General features: G+C 38.7%; 1 protein-coding gene across 2 annotated transcripts; it reads right to left on the bottom strand.

Moving 5' to 3' along the window:
• Nucleotides 1–3,038: 3,038 nt before the first annotated feature.
• On the bottom strand, nt 3,039–23,912 carry kcnj9 (potassium inwardly rectifying channel subfamily J member 9). Of its 2 annotated transcripts, XR_004949491.1 has the most exons (9): nt 23,464–23,912; nt 22,505–22,907; nt 21,559–21,772; nt 19,261–19,462; nt 12,172–12,364; nt 10,576–10,773; nt 8,052–8,182; nt 3,789–4,127; nt 3,039–3,696 (listed from the first exon to the last, which is right to left on the bottom strand). XR_004949491.1 is itself a non-coding variant. In XM_024280903.2 (8 exons), the coding sequence occupies exons 2-8, from the start codon at nt 22,791–22,793 to the stop codon at nt 3,861–3,863; spliced, it is 1,494 nt and encodes a 497-aa protein (XP_024136671.1). In that variant the 5' UTR covers nt 22,794–22,907; nt 23,464–23,912; the 3' UTR covers nt 3,039–3,860. The 2 variants fall into 2 exon arrangements, 1 of the variants encoding a protein (XP_024136671.1); XM_024280903.2 differs by having other exon boundaries at nt 3,039–4,127.
• Nucleotides 23,913–23,964: the final 52 nt, after the last annotated feature.

Below are 23,964 nucleotides of genomic sequence, written 5' to 3'. Positions count from 1 at the left end.
TATGATCTGAACTTATGGTGCAGGAATTAAAAGCACCTCCCTCTAGCATTAGTAAAGTTTTCATTCAAAGTTTAACATAAAATTTAATATTTTAAAAGTTTGTAGCTTGAAAGTGTTTGGTTTAATACAGCAATAGCTGGAGTTATGAGGCATGATTATGTAAAATCCTTGGAACATTACATGCATTTTTTTACTTACATATTTCATATTGTTGTGATGTTGTCTTTGCTTTGTTTGTGCATTTATACATGTTTATTTTGTCTCTACATGTTTTATCTTGTGCTATACATAACAACTCTTTGATCTCTTTGATTGAAAGACTAAATTTATCATTCAAAATGTAGTATTTTTTGGCAAGTTTTACGTTAATTGGGATTTTTGTGCATTCTATAATAAAATATCTATTAAAAAATGAACTGGGGTTGTACTATAAAGGTGGATATTAAGCATCACCACAAAAATCTGTTTTAAAGATCAATTAAAAGAGTAAATTGTATGGTTAAAAAAAAGAAAAAGTTCAAGAATGCTCTAGACCTGCAGTCACGTTTAATGGCTTTATTTAGAGGATCTCTGTTCTTCCCTTGTTTGTATAAAGTATATAAGAGGAGAGTAGAAATTCTGTAAAATGCTTGAGTATATTTTTTCCTGGCTCTTATTTGAATGTTTTCTCTCTGAACCTTTGATGGTCTTCTGGTCTTCGACCTCTGCTCCTTTCTGGTTTAGCAGCTTAATAGAATATCTGCACCCTGAAGTGATGCTGAGGGTCCACTTTTCCTTCCTATGTCATTCCAGCTTTAGAAGTCTCTAAGCTTTCACAATAGAATGACTTTACCGCACTTTATTTTCAGATATTAGCTTTTTAATATCAAGAATTAATCACCGTTAAAAAAACTCAGAAAACACGTCATAACACAGTACCTGTTATTTATGTTTTTTTGTTGTTGGACTATTAATTATAATGCCTTTTTCCCTTTTTTTCAAAACAAATTCCACCTAAATTCACCTTCCAAAGCAGGATCAAACAAACAAAAAGCACTTTTCCATATTTTTGTGCAACAGACATGTCTGAATTTGTGCAAAAACCCATGTGCTGAACAGATAATGGTTAACTTTGTGCTGTGAATGTTAGGTATTTTAGGTTACTTCCACTATTTTCATACTAAAAAGAAAGCCAGCCTTGCATTAATAGAAAAAAAAGTTATTGTAAAGTTTTGTTTTATTTTCTAGTAAATAATGGGTGTTACCGTTCTTCATCTCTTTGTTTCAAATGTGAATAAAATATAATGGCATCACAGGAACATAATTTTAATGTTTAAAACTTTCTGCAAGAATGTAGTTTCTAAACACAATTCTTCTTTGGTGTGTTGAAAAAAGAGTTTGCTTCCATCATTTTGCCGTCTTCATTCTTTGGACCAAGACTTCCAAAGCATTCCTTGCATGTAGGGACACGTTGATTTAGATTCAGCAGAGATTTTCTATAACAGCATTTTGTTAAAATCCTCATTAGACAATAGAGATAAAATATGACGTTCTAACCCAGGCTTTACAAAATTACTGAGCAAGCGTGGACCTTTAAACCTCAAATAGATTTATTTGATCATGGCTACTCATATCTGAGGTGTTTTTTTTTATTTTTTCTTTCATCTTAATCTTTAATCTTAAAGAATCACTCAGGAAACTATTTCCGTTTTCTGTTGAAGTTATTTGAACTATTATTTTAATATTCATAGTTCGGTTGACCATGCATCCTTTATAAGGTTCCTGTGATGTATTTCAGGATTTGATCTTTCGCTCTTTAAGGTCACGGCGGATCACCTTCATCCTCATCTCTTCTTGGAACCCAGACCGTCCCTCCTCTGAAATCCTCTTATAGACCTCCATCGGCTGTGAAGGTCCAGTTCAAACACATTAACAAACACTTAAACGCTGGAGAACACACACAAGCACACATTGCCCTCTCTCTGTCCCCAGCCCCGGTTGCCTAGGAGACAGCTGAGACAGGAACCCCATCTCATTACACACAGAAGGCAATGTGCTTGTTGCTCAGATTGGTTGCGTTGGGTCTCGATCGCCATCTAGCTGTCGAAAACGAAAACGACATCTTCAGCTTTTGACTCAATATTCTGCCTGGTAACTCAGGATGCTGACTTTTGCTGACTGCCAGTCCTGTATTTCCAATGAGGGGCTGAATACTGAGCAGCCTCGTGGTGGGAACAGATAAAAACTTCATTATAAATTAATTTCTTTAAATGATTTAAAACTGACTAAGTAGTTTTTGGCCATAAAACAGGAGGGAAAAAAGCCACGTATTGAAAAACACAGACTTTTATGGCATCATCATATAATGCTGCATGTTGTAAAGCCCCTAAACTGCATGCTTGTACAATTTTCTACACTGCCCAACATGAAATATAAGGGGAAAATTTGCATATTTATGTGCATTTTTCATTAAATAAAACACCTTAGATTCTACTCAATTGTATTACTTTGACATATAGACAGTCATCTAAATATAAAAAAATTGTAATTAATTTTTAAGTTAAAATGTTGATTAAAAAAATTAATAATTGCAAACATGTTTTATATCTATAATATAAGAATCAATTTACTATAGTGCTTATGGAGATTCATTTTTATTGCGCTCAGAGGTCGAATCACCCAAGAAAGTAATATAAAATTTTCAAATTACTATTATAGAACGCCTAAATGACAAATGAGAAAATATAAACATATGTTTTGTGGTATTTGGCATGATACAATGCAGCATTTAGAACTGTATTATACATTTACTTATGTTTTTATACAATTTTCAATCATTCCTTAATTTGAAATCTTTGTTTAGACATTAAAATAAGCTAAAAGGTTAACAGTTAATATGCTGATAATGTTAAACATCATTCTTAAGCAGTAGCTACTTAATTCAGAATAATTCAGACCAAAGTCTTTTGGAATAAATATTTTTTTTTTGTTGGAGACTTTATTTTAGGCTGCAGTTGCAGAAGCCGCAGTGCACACAAAACAACACTTGGACAAAGCGGTACTCTGGGTTATATACTGCAGTTTATTCCTTCTAATCAATGCATTAGTCTCAAAAACATCAAGTAAAAATGGCCACATATATACACAGCAGCAGAAGCAGGGGTCTGGGGAAGAGTGAGAAGGACACAGTTGTGCTTTGAGGGACAAACGATGGATAACCTTTGTGCTACAGCTGCTGAAAGTGATGCAAAGCCACACACAACTGTTCTCTGCAGTGAAGGTTACGGAGACCCTCATCATTTGTTTAGGGCTGCAAGAAGGGAGGGCTTTCTGTTTGTCACGTTTTGTTTCCGGAAAATGTTTTTCAAGGCTTGAAACTGCACAAGATTTTCCTTTTCTTGAACCAAATAATGTTTTTTTGACATAATATGCTGGAAGCAGCTGAGTTAGAATAAATATTTTTAAATCCGTACGTTTCCCCTGATTAGAATCTGGTGAGCAGATAAGATTCAAACCTCTACGTGCACCAGAACTATTTTAATGTGAACAATCCTTACTTTCAACTCAACAAAACAAGAGTAAAACATTCTGCTGGTTCCACAGGATTCTGCTGAGCCCCACTAAAGCATAGTATTGTCATTTTAAAGTAGATATAGGCAAGGGTGATTGGAGATGATGCGATCAAAGAGAGAACTCATAGATGTGACACAGATGAACCTACAAACAAACAAAATATGGAGAAGTGAACATTTCTGTACGGCATCGTGGTGTTTACTGTAGAATTGAGACTAGTGGAACTACGTATTTGCCTTAAATGAAGAAGAGGTCTTTATTGTGACGTGGTGGCGATATACTGAAGATCTCCATAAACATTCTCTGTTCTAGGCCTCGGATTCTGGTTGGTCTGTGGCGACGCTGCCGTTCAGCTCGCCCAGCCCTGTTTGCTCCTGGATGTCGGTCATCTCGCCGATGGTGAAGGTGGCTTCCCCGCCTTTGCTGTTTGCCGAGCTGCTGTCCAGCTGCTTGGAGGCCTGGCTGGCCAGCGTGGGCTCTTCGTCCAGTCTGCTCGAGATGGACCAGTACAGGTGAGCGTCCAGCCGGGCTGCGGCCAATGACAGATCGCGTGCTGAGCAGGACGGTGTGTCCACCTGGAAGGAGCAGAGAAATGGGTCTTTTAAATTAGCTTCCTTAATCACTAGAAAAACTTTCATAGCAGTTCAGTGTGCTTCTAGTTTATGAACCCTTTTTAATAAATGATTATGTTCTACAAATAAGGTATTTTGTTAGGAATTGAACCACAAACTGACAGAAAAACTCAAAAAAAGTAGAATATTAGAAGAGTAAGGCTGGTAAAGGTAGAGTGAAGGGAGTCTAGGGTGAGCAGCGTCACACTGTCCCGCGGAGGAAAAGCACATTTCTTCATGCGGATGAAGTTTACATTTAAATGTAAGTAACAACTTTTTGTTTTTACACGAATTTTTAAAGTTATAAAACCAATGTTGGTATGTATTTTCGAGTGCTAACAGCTCTGCGCTAATGTAGCTGACCGTTACTATTGATGATGTCATCAAGTGGGAGTGGCATCTGAATTTGAAGACACTATATTCCCATAACTCCCCGTTTGGAGGGTTAAATGTAGAGGTAGGGAAGAGTTGAGTGAAATTATTCAAAGAAAGTTTGTAAAAGTTGAATAAAAAAATGCTTGAATCCATTTTACTAAAATTAACAAGAAAAACTAGTCCCATTATTATGAAATGAAGCTCCCAAAAAGTTTTAGTTTTATCCCTTTTATATGGACTGTTGTAAGAATTTTAGTTTAAAATTAATATATTTTTTAAAATGCATGGAATACTGCATAGATGATTTCCTGCTGCATTTGTTTTGGTATATTCTTGAAAGTAATGCAAAAATGTGTTGTGCAAAAAGCAGTATAGCAATAATAAATAAAAAAAATCAGCATACATTATTACATTATGTTGAAACTTGTTTTACATTTATGACTTCTAATGGAAAATAATCTGTTTTTGATAATAGATCTGCATATGCAATGACGGAGTCTAAAATAGTGCAATATCTACTTACATATTCATGTGATTTATTGTTACTTGAGGATTCTTAATAACCTGAATCTATATTGGAAAGATATAAATATTGCATCTTAAATTATGAACTGGATAATACCTGTAAAGGAAATGGGTTAGTCGAGCCAGGATGGGATTATAGACGTTCGCTTCCTCCCACTCCCTTTCAGGCAATCTATATTTTAATATTTAGTTATCTTATGTTTGACATGTCTTTATGAATGTAAACTCTGTCGATTGATTGTATTGCATATGAATTATTTTTTCTTGTTTGCTTGAAATAAACAATTTCTAATCTAATCTTATCTAATCGAATTCATTTGATATCCTCCAAACAACAAATCTTTGCCGTGTTTTTCTTTATGAGAAAATGCCTCATCCACTTCTACTGGTGAAAAGCCAACAGGGAAACCTTTAAATATTCTCCAAAATGGGATATTAAAACTTTTTCCACATAATACAAACTTGGAGCAGCTACCATGGGATAAATTCCTTCCTAACTTTCTACTTTCTTAAACTGTTGCTGATCAAATTTACAGGGGAAAGTCAATTTTTGTATTTTAAATCTTTTAAATCAGTGAGATAAAAAATGATTCAATTCGGCCGCCTCATCGACAGGAGCGTGCTGGTAGCAGCTTCTCCAGCTGCAGCCAATGAGGTGATGAGGCATTGCTTCCTGTTGCCTAGCAACCCTGACGGCAGAGACAATTAGGAAACATTTCTGACAGCCGTATTTTGAGACATTTTTTTATTTCAGATGTTTTGTAAAAGTTATGGCAGAGAAAATAAAGACACATGTTGTTGTGTGATATTGTTATAATTAAATAACAATTCTTCAAAATATTTTACTATCCAGTGATAGAATTATTAAAAACAATATTTATCTATTTAAAAATATCTGGTGTATTAATAAATAAAAAAGCTCAATTTCATGTGGTAACATGACGTTTCACTATTTATAACACCTAAATGAACATCTACAAGGTGTTTCACCAGGAAAAAAAAAGCAAACTATGTGAGGAAACATGTTTCCTGAGAGGATGTGTTAAATAGCGACTCTGCTGCTGTATGAAATCACTGCCAAGGTCCATTAAAGCTGCTCTGCTGTTCCCAAGACACTTTAATTCCTTTCCGTTCATTTGTCACCCGTCTGTAGCGAGGGCTATTAAAGCTTAGTGCATGGCATGAGTCCATGCTCTGTAATGCACTCGCTCGTACTAAAATACATTTGTGATGAATGCTTTAAACAGAGCTCCTACATTTCCCAGCATGCCCTTAAAGGAGCCTCAGGAGAGAGTGAGAATTTGGTCCAAGTTACATGTGTAGAGAACCAAAAGAGATGTTTAAATGTTTACGTTACAAAAATCCTCTGAGTTTTTCTGTGCTGCGCGGTGATTAGCACTCAGAGCGAATAGGCTCTGGTTCAACTCCTGGTGTTTGCATGATCTTCTCGTGCATGTGTGGGTTTTGTTCGGGTATTACAATATTCTCCCACTGTCCACAAATATGCTTCATAGGTTCATTTGTGTGTCTAACTTGACCTTAGGTGTGGTAGTGAGTCCCTGCCACAGTCAGTATATCTGTTCAGGGTGCACCCTTCCTTTCTTTGATGAACAGTAGCTGGATAGGCTCCAGTAACCTCATGACCCAGAAAAAAGGGGTTCAGCGGTTCTGAAAATGGATGTAAGGGTTTTCCTGTTTAGTAGAACAGCTTTCAGAAATCAGACTCCGTTATCCTAAAAACACCGCCAGTCCGCTATGCTTCTCCTTCTATTGTAAGGCAGGAATCAACATGCAACCAACTGTACTTTGGAGCGCTCCTTCATTATATGTGTGTTAATTATTTTGGTACCAAGAATTAATATAGTTTCTTTTATATGAATATCTTTATGATTTTTTTTTCTGTAGGAAAAAAGCTATTTCCTATGATTCCTCAAAGCCTTGAGACAAGTGTCAAAGTAATTTCACTTATATATATATAGCATGACTAAAATCAGTAATTTATAAATAAAAAGCTAATTGTTTTTTTTACTTTTGACAGAGGGCCATGTGACTTCCTTTCAAAATAAAAGACTTCCTGTTCCACATAGAATCGTCCCACCCAATGGCTTTTTCTCTTGATGTTTCTTAGGTCTGCTTGGGTAGCCTGTCATCCTTTTACCTAGATATTACTGCTGTTTACCTGTTATTGCTTCATGATTTATTAGAAATAGTAAAAAAAAAACATACAAATGTATTCTCTTTGCAGCTCCCTTCTGTTCTTAAACATTGTTGTGCTGGATAAATCGTGTGCTTTAAGTACATAAAAAGAGAAAAAAATTGCTTAAATTTTGATAGTATTCTAAATATGTGTAAAATAGTAGAGTAATAGTGGAGCACATTGAGTTGATGTATTGTCAGTAGGGATTTTCCAAAAGCACTTGAGACATAAATCTAAATAATCCCACATTAAATCAATATTAACTAAGTATTTTTTTTAAAGTTAGGACTTATCATTTGTTGGTCATTTCTCAACTAACTGTTTATGATTATGTATGTAACACACTTAGGGGAAAAGATATTTGATTAGATTTCAGTTACTTTTGGACCAACAATAACCTATTTGTACCATCTAATTGGTGGAATTCATAATTTTCTTTTTTTTTTTCATCCAAAGCAAATTAGAGGGATGTGGCAACCAACTTTAAAACCAACTATTGAAAAGTCATGAATAAGCTCAACAAGCATTTTTGCAATGGCCAAAAAGGGGAACTTCAACTGGGAGTTTATGACCTCTGGCTTGTTAAAACAGTCTTTAATAATAACAGTCGTAAAACGCTTAAAAACAGAACTGTTTTCTATATCAAAAAATGCTATTTGAATTCAATTTATAATTGAAACTTTTAGTTATTTACAAAAATTCTACCAAAACACAATCAAAGTACACAAAACGTGATCCCAAAAATCCCAAAATGTTTGGATTGCCTGCTCTGATCAGGACAGAACTCTCACCTCAAACGTGTGATGAAAGGCTCCATAGTCGATGTCAAAGAAGCCTTCTGCCAGCAGCATCATGGGGCTGAACCTGTGACCCCACAAAACCTCCTCAGTCAAGTAGGAGCTCCTCGCCTGGCATGTCATTCCTGCACACAAGCAAACGCATCAGGCTCAACCCGGATCCTCCCTGCCGGGCTGCGGACAAACTGCAAAGTCAAGCAGAAATGCTGATGAGCTAAATCTGAATTACCCAAAGTGGGTAATGGGCAGCCGGCTGTCATTATATGAATTGTCTTTACAGGAGAGTTATGATCATGAGCTACCTCTGTGTTACACAGCACTCTGACTAAAGGGAATCAATGCAGCGCGTAGGAGGCCTGCTTTACCTCTTACAGACACATCACCAAAAGCCCGCGGATACACCGAGTTCCTGCCAAACCCAGTGGAGTCAACTGAATCCGACATGAAGCCGGTTTGGAGGAGTTCAAGAAAAAGTGTTTAGCACAGCTCGTCCTCATCCCGCTGCAGCCGCATTCTTCTGCCGCCGCGCTTCTGCTTTAATCATTTCAGTGACAGACGCACAAAGAAATGCAGTACAAGCACGATAACAAGTGTGTGGTGACTGCAGAGGTCTGTTAGCAGAGATATGTTGCCTGGCTGGGGGGAAACATGCCGCGTCTGCTTTGTACCAATGGCTTTAAATCTTTTATGACATGAGTACACATGCACGTCATCTGTGTGTCAAAACAAACATTTATCACATATTTTCACTGGGAGTTCTTAGTTTTCACTAATTTCTGTTTTGAGGAAGCACTTCTGATGCCTCTTTGAGGGCAAAAGAAACAGATTTTAACGCTTTAAAACTTGAGATGTCATCGTTGACGCTTAAACACAAACCTTTAATATATATAACTTTTCAACCATCAACACGATCAACATCATTCCAGTAGATTCTGAAGGAGAAAAGCGGCTTGCCGCGTTTCTCCTTCAGAATATACTGGAATGATGTTGATCGTGTTGAGAATTAAAGAAATACAGTAAATGCAAAAACAAAAACATAGTTTTTTTGATGTAGACTGACAAAAATTAGATCTCAAACAGAGATTTAGCAAACTAAAAACAGATGTCCTACCTAGATAAAAAAAAATTCATTTCATAATGGACAGTTTGGAGGGTTCTTTCTCTCTATCCTCTCCATGCATCTGCACTTCAGTGATTCATTTATTTACTCTGGCTAAAAAAAAGAAAAAAACTGTACTTGAATAAATCATTTTAGTCAAAGCATGAGATTTTGTCATGACAGTTAAAGCTTTTTTATTTGTGCTTATGCGGGTTTTTCTTCAGGGGCCTATTTCATGCTATTTTTAAGTCTTTCAGAGTAAACTATATTCATATATATATGATAAAATTAGAGCTGTCAGGCGATAAAATTTTTTAATCACGATTAATCGCATTTTCAGAGTTAACTCATGATTAATCGCAAATTTATATGTGGCCTTTTTTAAGGAAAAAAATGTGTGCTTCATGGAATTTAGTAGTTCTACATTAATTATAAAAAAAAAGAATGGCAAAATTAATAGTTTTCATCAGAAATACTTTATTTTGTAACATTGTATTGAGATAAACTTTCTTAACAATAAAAGACTGTAACATAAAATGTCTAACAAAAGCCCAAGTGCAAGTGAAGGGCATTTTAAATTCAAAACTTCAATCAACGTTCAGTAAAATAAAATAAAAAACATAAAAAAAAAAAAATTCCATAACACTTTCATGTTCATTTTTAGTCAGGACCAAATCTTTTCCTCCTCTGCTGAACTACAGTAATAAATGAAATAGAGATTTATCATTTCCAATGAACTTTTGTTTTTTAAAACATTAAAGACTGAGAAAAGCGGGATACTCTGTGGATAGTTTGACAGTCTGTTACTGTCGCCGCGTTCTCTGGCTGCAGCTCGATGCAGCGACGTGTCCAGCGGAGTTCACGCCATGAATATGTCGGCAGACAGACCGCTATGCTGGGGCTGGATCACGCTTAAACCTCCAGAACTTTGGGATATTTTGCATATTTTCGTGCGGCAAAAGAGGGACGGGCCACACACTCAAAGCTGAGATTATTTTTTCATCTACAAATAACTGGCGTTGTTTAAACTACAATTAAAACGTCCCCCGGTGCGCTTGCTGTTCGGAACGTCGGAGATCTGCAGGTCTGGACGCGAGCCGGTACCACCAGACGTGTTACTGGACGCGAACCGGAGCCGGGTTAGGGTGCAAGAGCTCTCCAGGTCCTAGTCCACTCTTTGAACCACAATTATTCTATGATCAATACAAATGTATCTTTTCTGGTAAATATTGCAGTTTTCATTCACTACACAAGCATTGTTTTTCTAAAAACCAAATGTCATTTCAAACGCCTGAAAGCTTTTTCCACAGAATTTCATCCATTTATGGTAAATTATTTATCTGCCACAGCAGCTCAAAGCCTTTTGTTATTCGTCAGTATTTGTTTTTTATTCATCAAAGACAGTGTTACGTGACTCACCTGTGGCTTCCACCATTCCCTCCAGAATGACCACAATCTCAAAGTCCTCCTTCTCCAGCTGCGCCTGCGACATGTCCCAGAAGGGAGAATGTGCGTCAATCTCGTGGGAAATCACCAACGGAGAAACCAGGAAGAGTCTGTCATCGCCCGTCTCAAAGCCCACGCTGATGTCTGTCTGGTTCAGAGGGATGAACTCGCCTGGAGGAGAAAGCTCAGGCTGAAAACGGCAACGATGGAAGCTTAAACATCTCAGAAGGATCATCCAGACAACGGATTCATGCGGATTCACTCTAGATACTCTGACAAGCACATTTTAAGAAGTTTAGTGGGAATGAATGAATTAACTTTATTTATGCAGCACTTTACAACTGCTTATAATATACCAAAGTGCTTCACAATAAAAGAAAGAGGAAAGTTTAAAAATTGGACAAATTAAGAACAAAATATAAAAAACAGCATAAAATTACAAAAGCAGTCTGCAGTAAAATAAATACAAGATAAATAACAATGCAATAAAACAAATAAAGATAAAACAGACTAAAATAAAATGCCACCAACTATTGAGCATTAAAAGCCATAAAGAGGTGTTTTTAAAAAACATAGTAGGTCTTAGTGACAAGTAGTTAATTTTTGTTGACTAATTTATTTCTAGAAATATCATCAATAAAAACAAATACAAAAAGACAAAAACTGATAAATTGATTCAAAAATAAATATGATTTTTTTTTTCTTCACCAAATCTCAAATAAGATGTCACCAATCAACTTAAAGAAGCCAGAGAACTGAAAAACATTAGTTAAATCTATTTGAAGATTATTTTTGGTTGATAACATTTAAAGTGATGGGGGAAGATAGGAGGTGAAAGGAGCTTCAATAAAACGTTTTATCTTTGGAAGATTAGAAAATGACCTTTCAAGAAAGCAGAAAACATGCTTTTAATTTTGGTCCTATCAGCCGGCTCCACTTGGAAATAAAGCGACTGATAAAATTCCACAATACAGAAAACAAATCTTTTTTTTTTATAAGGCAACTCAGAGCAGGATGCAGATCTGAAAACTAAAACTGCACAAACAAATCCCGTTTCTGCTGAAGCTTGGTTATTAAGTGCATGGAAACCCTCATGGATGTTTCAGTCTGCTCTAAGACAAAAACATAGAACTAGTTTATTTTTATGTCAGCATTGATAAAAATAAATAAACATCGAAGTGTAGCCAGTAAAGCTGCAGAGCAGTCCTTCATCATTCATAAAAAAGATGCTGTGATCACTAACAGCACTGCATCAAAGGCTCCTGGTTCTTTAAAGGCAGAACCCTGTCAGACCTGCTCCTACAAGAGCTCACATGTGTGCTGAACTGACCTGCTCTCAGTCCAGATCTGTTTCTCATTAAAAATGCATAGCCTTTCATGACAAGGACAACCAGAAATACCAGCAACTCACTTCGGAACAACTGAAATCTTGCATTTGCCTCTGCAATTTGATTTTCCTGCTGCAGTCGATAAATGTGTCCCTAAGTTCTACATTAGTTTAATTTACTGAACATAATTAGCCTGTTTATGCATCAAAACGCTTTGAGTTGTTTTGGGTAAAAGTCTCACCCTCCTGAGTCTGCTTGGATTTAATGAGCTTGGCTCTCATGTTGGCCCCCACTATATGGGAGCTGCGCAGGTCCCCCACCCGGAACATCAGACAGAGCTTGTCGTCTCTCAGGGAGATGACGGCGTGTTTGGAGAACACCAGCGTCTCCGCTCGTTTGTTGGGCTGCGAGATCTTCACAAACATGCAGCCGACCTGGATGGAGAGAAGAGTAGAAAGAAAAAACACACCTTAATACAAAAAAAAAGATAGAGCTGAAATGTACGTCATTGGAAAAATACAGTATTTAAAAATAGCAGCAGCACTCATTACTGAGAGTTCAGAATGAAGAACTCAGCAGAATAGATGCTGATTGGAGACTATTTTAGCTCTTCTGTCAATAGAGCTACTTGCCAGTTTGTGGTATTTAAGCAGCAATTAACCTCAGACTGAAGGATTTCTACTCTGACAGTGAAACATCCCACATATCCATCAGACATGAACAGGGCTAGAGTCCAGCTGACAAGCATGCGAAGAACCAACAAACCACTCGACTTCATCAGCATATTTTACATAGATCAATGTTCTGCACAGAACTTGAATAATTACATCTGTCTAGCATTTATGCAAAAAAAAAAAAAGTCAGCTCGTTTCTTCATTCAGCTCATTTTAACTATTAACAACACTAGCAATTAGCATTAGCGATTCAAATTCTTCCCCTATCCCTCCGGCTTCTCCCTACCCCCCAATTGTAAGGGCATTTGAAGGGGTAGGGTTTTCCAAAATACTTTTTTTAAGGGCTAACCTTTTTAAGGGCTGCGGGGGTGAACTGCGTCGGGCTGTGCAGTGGAGGAGAAGCGCATTTCTTCACGTGGGTGTTCTCTGAAGTACAGAAGCTTACATTTAAATGTAATTAATGACTTTATGCTTTAGCATAAACTTTTAAAGTTTCAAAACCAGTGTTGTTGTTCCAAGTGCTAGCAGCTCAGCGCTAACATAGCTGACCGGCAACTATTGATGATGTCATCGAGTGGGAGTGAAATCAGAATTTGAAGACCAAGGTTGTGTCCGAATTCCCCCCTTATCATTATGTAGTGTGTTTCCCATTTTCTAGTGCTGTCAGAATCTACTATTTCCAAACTTGAGTGCACTCCAAATTTCCCAGAAGTCTTTGCGAAAAACTAGCATGCATTGATGCTCACTAGATTAGCGAATATAGACCACAATGCGTTGCAATCCAACAATTTCAAACAAAAAAACGCGTTTGAATGTGATATTTGAATAAACAATTACAATTTTCACCATCAGAACACAGTGGAGTCATAAATAAACGTAGTAAAATGTTTTTGTTTTTTATTATTTTCACTTCGTGAAATCGGTGATTCCATATTCGCTGTTTAGAAAAACAAAGAAAAGTTGTGAGCATCATGTCTGAATTACTTTTAAAATCCCGGACACTATATACTGCAGTTTTTTTAGGGATTAGAATAAGAATAGGGATTGGGGGTTGAATTCGGACACAACTGGTTTCCCCGTTTGGAGGGCTAAATGTAGGGGTAGAGAGAAGCCTTAGCGATAGGGGAAGAACTCGGATTCAGCCTAATAATAAAAAATACTGTGACATTTAATTCATTAAAACCCTTTAATACGTAGACGCAGTAAGCTGTTTTTTATTGTTTTTTTTTCATAGTAGATACAAAATCACATTTTATTTTTATTGTCTTTTTTTCGTGTTATTTATTACATTTCCGCAAAATAACTACTAAAAAAATAACACAATGCACAAACTTTGTGACAATGAAGGGGAAACAAAAAATAAACAAATAGTATTTCTTCCTTATTTATTTAATTAAGAAAAAACATCTATGCATTTATTTATGTCCTGCAGCAGTCCTGCACCACAAAGACCAGACTGTTTTAGCAATTCTTTTTTCTTACTGCACCTTTAAGTAAAAAAAATCTGACCTTCACCATATACTCACCAAAAGTTGCACGCAAATTAGATCTTGATATAGAGAAAGCCCCGCCCCCCATAAAAAATGACATTGTAGCGGGCAAAACCGTCCAAAAAATGAATGGGGCCAAAATTTCTAAAGTGGCTCCAAAACAATGTTTCAAAACTCACAAATGAAAAAAAAACATCCAAAGGAAGTTTTGAAATTATTATGGGATGGCTGCAGGACCTTTGACTTGGTGGCCATTTTGTGGCAAAGTGTGAAATTTGGAGGTTTTCACATTTTCTTTCAAAACAGGAAACCAACACTTTTCTTCCAGCATTCTTCATGAAATTGGACACACATGCCACCAGGTTAAGTCTACAAACACAACCAAGTCATTGACCTTTGACCTCAGAAAGATGCCACCATCTTGACTTTTCAATGAAAAACGATCTTTAGTACCAGCTACAAATTTAAACTCATTCTGAGAATATATATATATATATACATATATATATATATATGTAAATATATATATATATATATATATATACACACCAAGAAGAAGTGAGACACTGAGAGGACCGAGGAGAGTAGACAGGAGTACAGGGAGATGCAGCGTAAGGTGAAAGTAGAGGTGTCAAAGGCCAAACAAAGAGCTTATGATGACTTGTATGCTAGGTTGGGTAGTAAGGAGGGAGAGACTGACCTGTACAGACTAGCAAGGCAGAGAGATCGAGATGGGAAGGACATGCAGCAGGTTAGGGTGATCAAGGATAGGAATGGTAATGTGGTGACAGGTGTCAGTGGTGTAATGGAAAGATGGAAAGAATACTTTGAAGAGTTGATGAATGAAGAGAATGAGAGAGAACAAAGAGTAGAAGAGGTGACGGTTGTGGAGCAGGAAGTAAGAAAGATTAGTAAAGGTGAAGTGAGAGGGGCTTTGAAGAGGATGAAGAGTGGAAAGGCTCTTGGTCCTGATGATATACCTGTGGAGGTATGGAAGTGTCTAGGAGAGATGGCAGTGGAGTTTTTGACCGGGTTGTTCAACAGGATCTTAGGTGGTGAGAAGATGCCTGAGGAATGGAGGAGAAGTGTGATGGTGCCCATTTTTAAGAATAAGGGAGATGTGCAGAGTTGTGGTAACTACAGAGGAATAAAGCTGATGAGCCATACAATGAAGGTGTGGGAAAGAGTAGTGGAAGCCAGACTAAGAGCAGAAGTGAACATTTGTGAGCAGCAGTATGGTTTCATGCCAAGAAAGAGCACTACAGATGCAACATTTGCTTTGAGGATGTTGATAGAGAAGTACAGAGAAGGTCAGAGAGAGCTCCACTGTGTCTTTGTAGATCTGGAGAAAGCTTATGACAGAGTGCCCAGAGAGGAACTATGGTATTGTATGAGGAAGTCTGGAGTGACAGAGAAGTATGTCCGAGCAGTGCAGGACATGTATGAGGGCTGTAAGACAGTGGTGAGGTGTGCTGTAGGGGTGACAGAGGAGTTCAAGGTGGAGGTGGGATTACATCAGGGATCAGCTCTGAGCCCCTTCCTGTTTGCAATGGTGATGGACAGACTGACGGATGAGGTTAGACAGGAATCACCATGGACTATGATGTTTGCAGATGATATTGTGATTTGTAGTGAGAGCAGGGAACAGGTGGAGGTGGAGTTAGAGAGGTGGAGGTTTGCCCTGGAAAGGAGAGGAATGAAGGTTAGCCGCAGTAAGACAGAGTACATGTGTGTGAATGAGAGGAACCAGAGTGGAAGAGTGAGGTTACAGGGAGAAGAGATAAAGAAGGTGGAGGAGTTTAAGTATTTAGGGTCAACAGTACAGAGTAATGGAGAGTGTGGAAAAGAAGTGAAGAGGAGAGTGCAAGCAGGTTGGAATGGGTGGAGAAAAGTGTCAGGTGTGATGTGTGACAGAAGAGTTTCAGCACAAATGAAAGGAAAGGTGTACAAGACTGTGGTGAGACCAGCCATGTTGTTTGGACTAGAAACAGTGGGACTGAAGAAAAGACAGGAAGCAGAGCTGGAGGTAGCAGAGATGAAGATGCTGAGGTTCTCTTTGGGAGTGACCAGGATGGATAGGATCAGGAATGAATACATCAGAGGGACAGCACATGTTAGAGGTTTTGGAGATAAAGTCAGAGAGGCCAGACTGAGATGGTTTGGACATGTTCAGAGGAGAGACAGTGAATATATTGGTAGAAGGATGCTGAGTCTAGAGCTGCCAGGAAAGAGGTCTAGAGGAAGACCAAAGAGGAGGTTTATGGATGCAGTGAATGAAGACATGAAGGTGGCTGGTGTTAGAGTGGAGGATGCAGAAGACAGGCTTAGATGGAGGAAACTGATTCGCTGTGGCGACCCCTGAAGGGAAAAGCCCAAAGGAAAAGAAGAAGAAGAATAAGAATATATAAACACCAACATTTCTAATTGTTCACAATGTAAAGCCATAATATTGTATGATTTATTTTGCTGTTTACCTAAAGTTGCCATTACTGTCTATAAATCTAATAAATGTTTAGTGAAGAGCTTTCAAAAAGAATTGCCGGTGTTATACTGTAAAAAAGATTTTGGGAATATTTAGTTAGAATAATGATGAAATGAAGAAAGCCCAAGAGAAGACATCATTTGGAAAGCAGCGTGTTTGATCTGCTTTCATCCTGCTGTCACACAAGTTTTTCTTTTCTGTGAGGGCTGGGCTCATTTGTTTCATTTCCTTTGCTTGCTTTCGATCATGTTGCCTCTGGTTCAAATCCTGTTGGCAGTTTTTTGTTTGTTTTTTCCCTCAGTCAAAGCCTCACATTCCATTATCTTCCACAGCTGCTTCTCTTTCAGGTAAAGAGTCTTTAGTCGATTTAAATTCATATTGTCCGTGTCAGGTCATCTGTTGTCATCCTTTCGGTAGGCCCGTTGGTTTCTAGTTTGTCTGGATGCTGAGTTTTGTATAAACAAGTTAAAAATAGTCCTTTATGCATTTGACCAAACGGATGAAGTCATTTTATGTTAGACGTCCGCCTCCTATGTAGATGAGGATCATTGAAGTGTAATTTTAATTGTGTTTACTTTTATTTAAATACAATTGCTGCAGTGAAATACAAATGATGTCCTGGTTGTTTTATGTTTAGCTTTTTCTCCATGTATAAACTGTAAACCCAACTGTTGGAAGAGGCTACATCCACCTTTGTAGCACACAGCCTTCAGTCCATCAAACTATTATTGAGAGCATATACGTTTAGACATGTTACTGAAGTTCATATTTAAAACATTTAAGCAAATTCTTGGTAACACAGGAGTTAACCAAGTTATTTTTGTTTTTGACATTTTTCCAATTGACAAAAAACCTAGTCTTGGTTTCACAACATGACTATAATCATTCTGTGAGGACATGGTGGAATAGTAGTTAGCCTCACGATGAGAAGACACTGGTTCAAAAACTTCCTCATGAATCTGTTTTCTCCAGGCTTCCTCCCACGGTCTAAAATCATGCTTTCCAATTTTACTAGTGACTTTGAATTGTCCCTCTAAATATGGGGGGTTGTTTGTCTTTTCATGGACCTGCAATGGACTGGTAATCTGTCTCACCTCCACCCAAACATGAGCTGTGTAGGCTTCAACAGTCCACGACCCCAAATATGGTCAAGCAGGTTTATGTGGAGGAATTTGAAATTACGTTTCCTTTTATCTATATCAATATTTATCTCTTTTTTATCTGTATTCAGACTGGACACCTTTAGTTTGCTTAAAGTGAACCAGAGTTTATTTCCCCTGATAATCAGGAACACATTTTCAGTCTGAAAACGTCCAAGCAAACCCTGGTCCAGGACAAGAACCACTTTCTGACCCATCTTTTGAGGTGGTCTCAGTTCAGCTTTGGTTCACTCTGCGTTTCCTCAGTCTGAATAGGTTCCATGCTCGGAGTGGAACAACTGGGCCAAAACAGCCACTGTAGTTTACGGGATGTAAACAGAGTAGGAAAAGCCACAGACAAACGAGCAACAATGACACACAGCAACTCATTGTAATGTGGATGCATCAATACAGACTTATTAAAACAACCTTTAACGTGATACACATTGCTTCTCACACTGTTTTCCCAACAATCTCCATGTCATAATGTCAGGAGTCAGCACTTTGTTGCCCCCTCAAATCACCGGCGGGAGTCATTACCAGAGTACTGACTGCACTACATCTCCCAGCAGCCCCAGTGCACAGTTCCTGGATGCTGCTCAGGTGTCTCCAATCTAACAATCACCCACCTGCTTCCTAAGCAGCACACAGAGCCTCATTCAGTGTGAAGTATTGTTTGTGCCGTCCTGCCTGCATTACCGAGCGTTTCTATCTGATCTTCTATTTCTGACTCTGCTTTATCTCTGATTGCCTGCCCTGACCCTCACCTGGACTCTGACATCTCTAGTCTCTTCTTGGATGCTCGTGACTGACCTCTGCCTGTCTGCCTGACCCTGATTTAGCTTTGTGTACTTTTAGCTGTACTTAGTTTCTGTCTGAACTAACAAACCTCCACGTGGGACCAGCTGTCTGCCCGTTTGTGACTCATAAACGCTTATCAATGTACTTTCTTTGTCATCTCCTCAGTAACTGTCATGCAGAAGGCCTCCGTCATATCAAAGTAGCAGTAAAATGTGTTGTACACGATGTTGATACAGACAATCAAAACTGGTCAGTGAAATATAAAGTTTGAATAAGTAAACTATCCTGACAAGGATTGCAAAGCACAGGACTTGTATTATTTTGTTGTTGCTTTGCCCCGCCCTTCTAATTTCTGGCCAATGATTGAAGAGGTCTTTAGTCACATGGTTTTGTTTGTAAACGTTGGTTTGAAACTGAATGTCTGGTTGAAAGACGATCTGAATACAGACTAAAGGCAAGGTTCTGGACTCTGTCCGGACCAAAGGATGTTTCTGAGTCCAGTTTGCAGCTTTGTTGTCTCCTCTTAGAAATTCAAAATCAGTGATTTAGTGTTTCTTGACACAAGGAAGCTAAATTGTAATTCGTCCACTTGTGTTTATCCAACATCTTCCATCTGCACCACAAGATAACAGTTGTATATTTCACTTTTCAAAGTCCAATTTTCCTGCTCTCTTTTATTTTCAGTTTAAAGCAAATAACTAAAGTTTCTTAAAACCTATTCCAGCACTATTTCCCTCTTCTTACCATAAAGGCGTTGACCATCGACCCCAGAATGGCTTGCAGCAGCAGCAGCATGGTGCCCACTGGGCACTGGTCGGTGATGACCCGGTGTCCGTAGCCGATTGTGGTCTCGGTCTCGATGGAGAAGAGGAAAGCTGAGATGAAACCATTCACGTTGTTTACGCACGGCGTCCACGTCTGATCTTCCAGATGGTCCAGATCACCCCTTGAGAAAACAAGGAGGAGAAGGTGTGAGAAACAGAGGTGGGAGGGGTTGACAAAGTGTTTCAGGAGGAAGAGACACCGAGAGCGAGAAGATTTATACGTTTAGACAGCGTGTGGAGAATCACACGGCACATGCTGTTCATCTGATTTAACATCAGCTTTTAACATGGCATTTATGTAGCATATTTTTCTCTACGCTGCAAAAAAATCTACCATCCTCATCACATCTTCCCAGTATGTGATGCATTTCAATTCACTAAGAATTTCACTTAAAACTTGCTGGAACAGCTAATGTCCCTGAATATTACAGCTTCAGCTAAAGTGCAGCACTAATTAATGAAAGTGGTGTAAAGTCATTTTTCTAATCCATTGCTTTTATTGATCTGTGTTGGAGATCGAACACTTTTTGAGGCAGCAGCAAAAGCTCGCTGGCACATTTGGGGTGGTCGTCAAATGAGATAGAAAAAAAAAAAAAGGTCACCCTTTTATGAGCAGACTGCGTTAGCTAATTAGATCCAGCAGACACATCTGTGAAGATGTAATACCTTCTGATGAAATGCACTGTAACACCACCATGATGCGTGGTCATTCGCTTTCTTTTGGCTTTGTTCCTCTAAGCAGAAATGAATTGCAAATGAGTTTCTGCTTCCTTTGGAAAAAAAATGCTGTTGTTATTCATGTTTTTCTAGAACGGGATGAAAACTTTGATATCAAGTTTTCCTCAGGCTGTAAGATCCAATAAATGTAAAAAGAAGCTCTTGTTTTTACAAAATGTACTAAAAAGGTTTTTTCAGTTTTTTCACAAAATTATCCTGAAAAGTTAAAGACCCACTCAAAATGAAAATGATATTTTTGGTGTTTGTAACAAGTTCTTGTAGGATTTTTATGATGATGGAGGACATAGTTAAAGAAAATAAGGCTTAAAGTTGCATTTATGATTATTTATGTTTTCAAATTGTTGTGAATCAGGAGCAGACGAGGAAATGCAGCTTGAAAAAGATCGTATTTGTGACGGAGAAAATCTGCTGGGGGCCAAACGCTCCCTGCTCCGCTCCATTCTGATGCATCCACTTGCAGACTATGAAAGTTTTTCTGTTACCCCGAATTTAGATTTTTTTAAATCTTTAAACAACGTTGGTATCATGTTTTGATTGCCTAGCTATCGATGTGCTCTTGATTGACTAGTTGTTCTAGTGAGACAGGAAAAGCACAGTTTTCCATCAATTTTTTTTTCATGGAATTTTTTTTTCCATTGAATTTCTGGGTCATTGAAAATCCAGGGTTAAAAATAATTTTTAAAAAGCTGAATTGTTAATAGCTAGTTCTCTTTTTCATTTATTTTGTACATTTTATCTGGAAGGGATAAAAAACAGCATATACATAATATAGTCTTTGTACGAATAAAAACAACATATTTATACTATGGATTTTGTGCATAATCCTACATAGAAGTTGATAATAAATTAAATAAAGCAAAAACAGCCTAAAAAGCCATTTGGTAGCAGAAACTCAGAGGCGACATTTTAATGCAGAAACTGTCAGGTTTTTAAATTTTGCCTTAAAACCATATGATGATAAATAAAAGAGCAGTGAGAATACTTTGAAATACTTCAAAAATGAGTAAGACTTCAAAATTGGAAAAATTTGAAATTTGAATTTATTTCATTTTGTGTTCAATTTAGTCATAAGTTGATTCAAAAATGTCCTTGGAGGATGTCAGTACATCTTGCTTTATTTGTTTTTCACTCTCCTTTCTGCCTGTTTCAAGATATTTTTTTTTAATTTCAGTGTCTAGAAAGTCTGTTAGTTTACAGCACGTCTCCTCTGATCCTTCCCTTCTTGATTTATGCCCCTCTGTGACACACGATGTGCCACTTCGAGTCATTGTTTCCATCACACAAGCGTGACGAGGAGAAGTCGGCAAATACAGGAAAACTCATCACACAACTGTGAAAGACAGCTCTCCAAAACAGAGATTTGTGAAATGGAAATCAGCCCCTGGTGAAGATTTTAAACATTTTTAATCTGATTGATGCCAATAAAGAGATTTAAATCACACTTCCAACAGAAATCCCATCACCGACTGAGAAGTCTTACCTACAGTAGGCTATGAGGTACCAGATGGCCCCAAAGAAGAGCCATGTGACAGCGTAGGCCATGACAAAGACGAAGAGTGAGCAGCGCCAGTTGAGGTCCACCAGAGTGGTGAAGATGTCCGTCAGGTAGCGATAAGTCTCCCTCATGTTGCCGTGCTGCACATTGCATCGACCGTTCTTCTCCACGTAGCGTTGCCTCTTGCGGCGAGCCCGTGCTGGAGGAAAGGAGGGAGTCAAAGCAGACCTTGTTCACTTCAGAATCCTTGAATGAATGAAAGACGACATTGCTCTTGTAGAAAAGTGAAGCCGTTTTGTTTTGAACCTGAAGACAATTCTTTTAGTTTCATTGCGACAGATCTGGTTTTAAAGGCACTTTAAAGGGCGACGCGCACAAAGGCTGTCTTTTCACATTTGTGAAAAAGATTCGCCGTTTGAACACAGAGGACAGTCGGATGAATGGAGGATAAACAAACGGAAGCGCAGAGGGATGAAGCATCTTAGAGTGTAAAAAAAAGAGAGAGAAATGAAAACTGACAGCTAAGACAATCTCATTAAACGTTTATTTCCCTACATATATGGTATTTTGAGGCTTTCAATTAGTTTATTTTTGTTGATGGATTTCACAAACTTGGTTTATCTCCACAGTCAGACACTTATAGAATTTCAGCTGCAGAGAGCAGGACCTGAGGAGAAAATAGGTACGACACTGTCAAGAGGGAAAAGTACTGCAGCGTTTTCCAAATTAGAGGAGATTTACAGCAGGAAGGAGGCAGAGAGGAGGATTTGAGGAGAAGGAGGCGCAGTGTGTCGGAGCGGTCTGGGAATATGAATATATGAGAAAGGAAATGTCAAGAAGCAGAAATGATACTTTTAGCTCAAAACCCAAGAAAGAACATCCAGATCCTTAAAAAAAATCCTAACATGTAGAAATAGAAGGAGACACTCACGCCATCCGAATCGGCCCCTCTCCTTCTCCGTCCCCTGGGTCTTCTTTCCGTGCTGGTTGGCTTTGGCCTCCTGGTCGGCTATTTTGGCCTGGATGGACCTGCTGACCTTCGCCTTGACGGGAGGCGAAGGCGTCGTCTCCGTGGTGACCACGTGTCCCAGCTCCTCCGAAAGGTTGAAGACCCCCGTGGAGGCCGAGGCTGCCTCCACTGCTTCCCCTTCTTCCTTCTCCTCCACGGGGAGCGCAAGGGAGTCGGGCCGGGAGGGGAAAACGGAGTTCTCCAGCGCCATGACAGGTGTGTATGTGGTATGCGTGAAGGCGTATTACTGTGTTATTGATTTCCTCCCTATGGTTGATTGTGTCCAACAGCTATTGAGTGGAACATTTGTTTGCTTGACTGAAGCCTGGAACAAAGAGGAGCACAATGATCAAATTAAATTATACCATCGATTTGTTGGGGCTTCCATGCAATTTATTGTCTAAAGTGAATCTAATGATCCTCTTTAAAGATTGCAATAAATATGTGTCCACATTTCCTGTTGTCTCATAAAACTGAACACCAATAAATGGGCGATCTTGTTCCCTTAAAGACATCATGATCTCTGTGCACATCTGACCATATGCACATTTAATGAGGCAGCCTTTATAAAACGCCTCCGGCTGGGTGCATGTGTGGTCCTTGAGTGTTGTGTAAGTGCACTTTACTGCTATTTTAAATTTGCTAGACTTATAGTCCTATTGGGATTTCTTACATAAGTGTCAGTCTGGGTGAAAAGGGTGTGAGGGGGGAATATTTGCACAGTAAAATGGTCGTACGTCCACCAGCTGTGGATGGACGCATGGAGATTGATAGCGGCAATGAAGATGATGACGCACCACCCCAGATGGATGGATCAGAAATAGCCTCTGTAAAAGGATGCCTGTGAGTCAGTAAGCTGCAGAGAACGAGCAAAATCCTACCTGTTAGGTGCAGCAACTTGTAGATAAGATCTTCTTCATGGGCAGATGAGGAGAAAATGGGTCCAAAAACGAGCACCTTTGTTTCGATGACACCCATGTCTGGTGTTTAGCAGCGACGCAGCATCAGTCCACTCCTGCTTGCTTTTCCAGGAAAACAAAAGAAGAAGAAAAGCACGGATCACTTAGTAATCGCGTGGGGGGAAACCAAAAAATCACGACCCATCCGGTCAGTTATCGAGGATAAAGAGTTGAAGGCGTTTGCAGAACATTTGTTGGGCACTGGATGTGCGAAATGGTGGCAGAGGGGCGACCCGGCAGCGGCTCCATCATCTGCGCGTCTGATGGAGTCGGTCAGGTGTGAGGAGGCTGTGAGCGGCGCAGGAGGCTGTCATCAGTCCAGCCCCCGTCAGGCTCGCTGCCTCAGACGGCTCTCGTTTTCACAACAGGGAGACGCCCCCCCTCCCTGATGCCTGTTTGCAGAGTTCAGAGGAAATGTGGAAA

Source organism: Oryzias melastigma, linkage group LG17 (genome assembly GCF_002922805.2).
Source record: "Oryzias melastigma strain HK-1 linkage group LG17, ASM292280v2, whole genome shotgun sequence".
NCBI lineage: Eukaryota > Metazoa > Chordata > Actinopteri > Beloniformes > Adrianichthyidae > Oryzias > Oryzias melastigma.
The sequence above is the reverse complement of the archived record's forward strand: the minus strand, read 5'-3'. Positions and strand labels throughout refer to the sequence as shown.